Source organism: Eschscholzia californica, unplaced genomic scaffold (genome assembly GCF_041429995.1).
Source record: "Eschscholzia californica isolate CP2 unplaced genomic scaffold, dmEscCali1.0.p SCAF_6, whole genome shotgun sequence".
NCBI classification, from domain to species: domain Eukaryota; kingdom Viridiplantae; phylum Streptophyta; class Magnoliopsida; order Ranunculales; family Papaveraceae; genus Eschscholzia; species Eschscholzia californica.
Genome location: NW_028238483.1, coordinates 19199686 through 19205685, shown reverse-complemented (window position 1 = coordinate 19205685; position 6000 = coordinate 19199686). Strand labels below are relative to the sequence as shown.

At 35.7% G+C, this 6000-nt stretch overlaps 1 protein-coding gene across 1 annotated transcript; it reads left to right on the top strand.

The window, feature by feature from the left end:
* Positions 1-4646, top strand: PIP5K2 (phosphatidylinositol-4-phosphate 5-kinase 2). The gene is made up of 8 exons (XM_086646244.1): positions 1-1560; positions 1734-1898; positions 2068-2233; positions 2358-2468; positions 2574-2767; positions 2867-2997; positions 3108-3177; positions 3909-4646. Exons 1-8 carry the CDS (start codon positions 374-376, stop codon positions 4198-4200), a joined length of 2316 nt encoding a protein of 771 aa, XP_086502370.1. The 5' UTR covers positions 1-373; the 3' UTR covers positions 4201-4646.
* The last annotated feature ends 1354 nt before the right edge of the window (positions 4647-6000 follow it).

Here is a 6000-nt window from a genome sequence, read left to right as displayed (position 1 = left end):
ATTCGATCATATTCTCTCGGCTAATTCTGTTGGGACATAAAAGGAATATTCTAAAACATAGAGGGTATTATCGTCATTAAAAAATTGTAAGAGAGACCTTTACTATTCTCTCTCTCTCACACAACTCTCTTATCTCTCTCGCTTTTGCTTTTTCTCTTCTTTCACATTTTTGTATCTTCTTCTTCTTCTTCTCTGAATCTATCTACCGAAGATCGTTCCAACTATGAAGTTTTAGAGAGAGAAAGAAACTGAAACCCTAGAAAGAGAAAGAGAGTTGAGATTCACCGGAAATGCAGCTGGAGTAACAGATTCCGGTTAAATTTCCGGTAACAGTGAAGTTTATTTAAGATCTGGAGTTCAAAAAAAAAAAGAGATGCGAGAATCAATAGGTAACGAAGATTATAGTAATAGCAACAAGAAGAAGAAATCAGACGAAGAAGAAGTAGAGAGAGAAACTGAAACTGAACCTTTGTTATTAGTTGTTCCACCACCATTTATTGTTGCAGGAAGAAGTAGATCTCAAGCTGGTAGTATAAGAAGAGTAACCCCTACAACAACAACAACAACAACGAAAACCCTAGTTAGAACAATATCAGCTACAGTTGAATCAACAAGCTCAAACAACAACGTAGAAAAAGTTCTTCCAAACGGAGATCTCTATACAGGAAGTTTTGTAGGTAACGTACCTCACGGTACCGGAAAATATCTTTGGATCGACGGTTGTATGTACGAAGGTGATTGGAGAAAAGGTAAAGCTTCAGGTAAAGGTAAGTTTTCTTGGCCATCTGGAGCTACTTTTGAAGGTGAATTTAAATCTGGTAGAATGGATGGATTTGGTACTTTTATTGGTTCAGATGGTGATACTTATCGTGGATCATGGATTTCTGATCGGAAACATGGGTATGGTCAGAAAAGTTATGTTAATGGTGATTTTTATGAGGGTTTATGGAAAAGAAATTTACAGGAAGGTCAAGGTAGATATGTATGGAGAAATGGTAATGAATATGTTGGAGAATGGAAAAATGGGTTGATTAATGGAAGGGGAATTTTGATTTGGGCTAATGGGAATAGATATGATGGTCAATGGGAAAATGGAGTTCCTAAAGGAAATGGGGTTTTTACTTGGCCTGATGGAAGTTGTTATGTGGGTTATTGGAACAAAGATTTGAAGAATCAATTGCTTAATGGAACTTTTTATCCAGGTACTGGTAAAGATCGAAGTTCTAGTATATCAAGTCCTTTAATGGAAGATAATTTTTTGTTGACTACAAGGAAGAGATCTTCTGTTGATGGAGGAAGAGGTAGTTTGGCTGAGAAAAATTTCCCTAGGATTTGTATTTGGGAATCAGATGGAGAAGCTGGTGATATTACTTGTGATATTATTGATAATGTAGAAGCTTCTATGTTTTATAGAGATGGAACACATTTGAATCATGGTGGAGTTTTACAGACAAGGAGAAGTCCTTGTTGTTTTACTGGTGAGGTTAAGAAACCTGGTCAGACTATATCTAAAGGTCATAAGAATTATGATTTGATGCTCAACCTTCAACTGGGTATCAGGTAATAATCAATCACTGATTCCATTTTAGGGTTTCTGTGATCTCTCCTTTTTTTGCTGTTTTTTTGTTTTGGATTTCGCTTTGTTAAGGTGAAGGAAATGGATCTGTAGTTGGTGTATTATCTAAGGTTTTGTAATCCTGGGTTGGGTTTCTGAAATTGTTGTTTGTTTGTAGGTATTCTGCTGGAAAGCATGCTTCAATTCTAAGGGAACTTAGACCAGCTGATTTTGACCCAAGAGAGAAATACTGGACGAGGTTCCCGCCAGAAGGATCCAAAGTTACACCTCCTCATCAAACAGGCGAATTTAGATGGAAGGATTACTGCCCCATGGTATTCAGGTAATGTTTTACGGCCGAAATGCTCATTTCGCATATGATATTTTCCGATATTTAGTTGTGTATGTTGTGATTTGGATTGCGTTTATGCTTTGGGGGGTTTCAATGCATTTGGTGATTGGATCCTGATTGAATTTTTGTTATGGTTGTGATTGTTTTTGGCTTAATCTAGACATTTGAGGGAGTTGTTTGCGATAGATCGGGCAGATTACATGCTAGCCATTTGTGGAAATGATGCACTCCGGGAGCTATCTTCCCCAGGGAAAAGTGGAAGCTTCTTTTACTTGACACACGATGATCGGTTTATGATAAAGACCGTAAGAAAGTCCGAAGTGAAGGTTAGATGCTTAATTTGAGTAGCTATTGCACACATTTACTGATTTTGTTATGCACTACCTCATTCATGTTTATTACTTCATTCAATTTTCTGATTTATTTTTCATGGTTTGCTTCCATTTTCAGGTGCTTCTTAGGATGCTTCCAAGTTACTATCAACATGTTTGTCGATACGAGAACTCCTTGGTTACGAAGTTCTTCGGGGTGCATTGTGTGAAACCAGTTGGAGGTCCAAAGGTTTGTCAAACGGGCATTGTAATTACATAAGAAATTCGTTCTTCCATAATACTACAAATACTTGCTTCATGGTCTAATTTTGGGCACACATGATTAAATTTCCAGACTCGTTTTATTGTTATGGGAAATTTGTTCTGCTCGGAGTATCGGATTCATAGGCGATTTGACCTGAAAGGTTCCTCACATGGCCGAACAACTGATAAACCAGAAGGAGAGATTGACGAGACTACCACCCTCAAAGACCTTGATTTAAATTTTGTATTTCGCCTACAAAAATCTTGGTTTGAAGATCTAATTAGGTTAGTGGCTAGCCCATACAATCTTTTCAGATTTAGCTCTCTCTCTCTCTCTAGTGCTTTATTATGACTATGGTATTAATATTCATGGGTTGCTATCAGACAAATAGACCGAGATTGTGAATTCTTGGAAGCTGAGAGGATCATGGATTATAGTCTCTTGGTGGGTCTACACTTTCGTGAGGATTACCCAGGAGATTCGGCTGGAATGTCACCTTTTGTTTCACCCTCTGGTAAAAGATTTCTCTAGTCTCACTAGGCTTGATTTGATCTGCAACTTTCAAAATTCTTATATGACTTAATATAGCAATAGCCTTTATTTAAATGTCATTTCTGTTACCAGGCAAAACAGATTCAGGACGTCGCTTCTTTGGTGCAGAATTGAAAGATGTGGACCGGGTTCTCTCTGGACGGTATGATTAGCTCACTGATCCTTATAGCTTCTGTATCATTAATCCCACATTTTTGGTGTAATTTTAATTAGCAGTTCACCTAATCTACCTTCCACATATATCTTCAAAAGTCAAAAATTCCTGTACTGATATTAGTTCCAAGAATATCTGCAAATAATCATGACAAACTGCTACAAAATATCTTGTGGTTGGGCTTTTCTATCCATTTTAGCTTAGATCAACAAGATTTCAATTATTTTTCTTTTTCGATAACGATTGTGTTAGTTAGAAATAATTGAACAAGGCCACTAGTCTTCTATGCCAAACTGGTGGTCTTTTGCAGGTAACAGTTGTGAGTGTGGGGTACCTATCCAGACTGTAGTCTTCTTGTTTTCATGCATAAGAACAAGTCTTCTTTTAATGGTTTTTGTTGGTCCGACTTTAACTTCATCTCCTGTTCTAAAAGTATGCAAACATGACAATCGAACATGGAGTTCTTGGATTTTATGTTTGACTATGATCTATACTCTAAATATGGAAGTTCAAATAAATTTGGTTTCTTTCTTGAGTAATACACTCCACTAGTTTACAGATGGATCTGATTAATGGTGCCATTGACTTACTATTATATATTGTTCACCAACTTCCAACTTCCAATTTGTAATTTCTTTTGATAAACCATGAATGAAGATTTTGTATGTTGGAAAACTAGAAAAAGTATATATTTATCGATTGTTTTTTTTCTCTTGCAGGAAACCATCAGTCAGGTTAGGAGCAAATATGCCAGCAAGAGCAGAACAAGTACCAAAAATGGACTTCGATCAGTTCACTCCTTTTGGACCCGAAAATGGTGAAGTTTATGAAGTAGTTCTCTACTTTGGGATCATTGACATTCTCCAAGACTACGACATTAGCAAGAAGCTAGAACATGCGTACAAGTCTTTGCAAGCAGACCCTTCTTCAATTTCAGCTGTCGATCCAAAGCTTTACTCGAAGAGATTCAGGGATTTCGTTCGAAGAATCTTTGTAGAGGATAATTCTTAAAGAACATTAAAACTTCAAAATGAACGAAATGATCGATGGGTCACTGGTTAGAGGAGTGTTGCTGCAGGAGACGGTATATACATCCCACGGTGGCATAAAGAGCTAGTTAGCTTCTCAGTCAACTGGTTCAGAGGAGGATAATCGGATTCCATGGCTGAATTTTGGAAAATCAGCCATGAATAGGGGACAAAAAGAGAGATGTTGTATATGTTTGAAAGGGTTGTTGAGTGGGATTCTGATTATTATTGTTATTTTTTTGGGTGGGTAACAAGGAAATGTGAAGATTCTGAAAATAGATATAGAAAAAAAGAGTTAGAGAGAGAGAAAAAACAATGCTTCCGTATGACTATTGGAGGAAGAGAGGGTTTGGGAAGAGGAGAGAATTGGAATAAGAAATGTACAGCTAAAACAGGACAAGATGGAAATATAAGATTTTTTGGGGGACCTTTTGTAGTGTTTTCAATTCTTGCACTTTTTAAGTAGTATCTTTCTCTCTCTACTATTATACATAAATTTCTGTTTATACAACCCTTATTTGTTTTCTTGTTTCTTTTGCTTTTCTTTTAGGGTTGAGATGGATGCTTTAACAGAGAGAAGAATGGTAGTTTGGTAAGAGGGGGGAGGGTTAGAGAGAGAGAGAGAGAAACATGAAAAGGAGAGAAAAGTGCTTTCTTCTCTCTCTTCTTTTGTTTCTTTTGAAAGAAGGGGGTAGGAGTGGGGAAGAAAGACTCAATGGATTGATATCCAGATTCCAGTCTAGTCATTCTTTTTCTAATCAGTTGGTCAATAACTTTGTGGAAGAGACCTATTTGTCATTGCTTTATTTGTTGAGAAATCAAGAATAAAATTTTAAAATAACAAGACTTGTTGGGAAATGTGGAGATCTAAAGTCTCTCTCTCTCCTTTCAACAAAAAAAAAAAAAAAGTCTCTCTCTCTCTCTATATGGATTGGTGTAGTCTTTCTCTCTCTCTCTCTATATATAAACAATCCTCTCTCTCCATTTGGTCTTAATAATCATCTCTCTTTATGGGGAGGGGAGTCTCATGAGAATAGGGCTTTGCTTGAATCAAATTATTGAGATGATAATCTGTACCACTAATTTATTATTAAAATTTTAGAAAATAAAAAATATAGTTAAGAAGTCTATATAGATATTCATATATATATATATATATATATATGACAATTCAATCTGGCCTCTATGTTTATCTAATTTTGTAGTCGTCATCTTCGGTTTGAATTTGTATGTAAGACAAGTCGGAGAGAGAGGATATTGGGGATCGGTAATTCAAAACAACTCGAGAGGATTATAAGACTTATTTAGTGTTGGACACGTCTATTTCTATATGTTATTGTTTATAGATTAGTGGGAGGCACGTCTATCATTGAGTATGACATTGTCTTGAACATGTTTTTGGAAGATAATATATTTATTGAATATTATCATCTCAAAACTCATTTACATTCTTTTGTTTTCTTATTTGTCTGTCTAATTAGACTTATATAGAGATTACTATAATGAACATTTTTGGTTCGAATTTTTCTCCACGTGTGGGGAATTAAGAGCATTTCTTAGGTAAAAAGAACATCAATGAATGTAGGTGCCATGTAGCGAAATAACGACTCTATTTTTCTTTGATTTTTTAGTTCTGTTTAGCATCAATACTTACATACGAAAAGTAAATAGTTAAAAAGTTTGCTTCATATAAATGAGTTCATTCTTGTTTTTTCTTATTTCAGAATGAACCATTTATCCGATAGACCATTTATCCGATAGAATGTCATTTCGAATCCAAATT

Excerpts from the sequence above, each read along its gene's own strand:
- PIP5K2 (XM_086646244.1), top strand. The coding sequence starts at position 374 with ATGCGAGAATCAATAGGTAACGAAGATTATAGTAATAGCAACAAGAAG. Across the intron at positions 2,998-3,107 it reads ACCTTTTGTTTCACCCTCTG|GCAAAACAGATTCAGGACGT; the intron begins GTAAAAGATTTC and ends TTCTGTTACCAG. Across the intron at positions 3,178-3,908 it reads GACCGGGTTCTCTCTGGACG|GAAACCATCAGTCAGGTTAG; the intron begins GTATGATTAGCT and ends TTTCTCTTGCAG.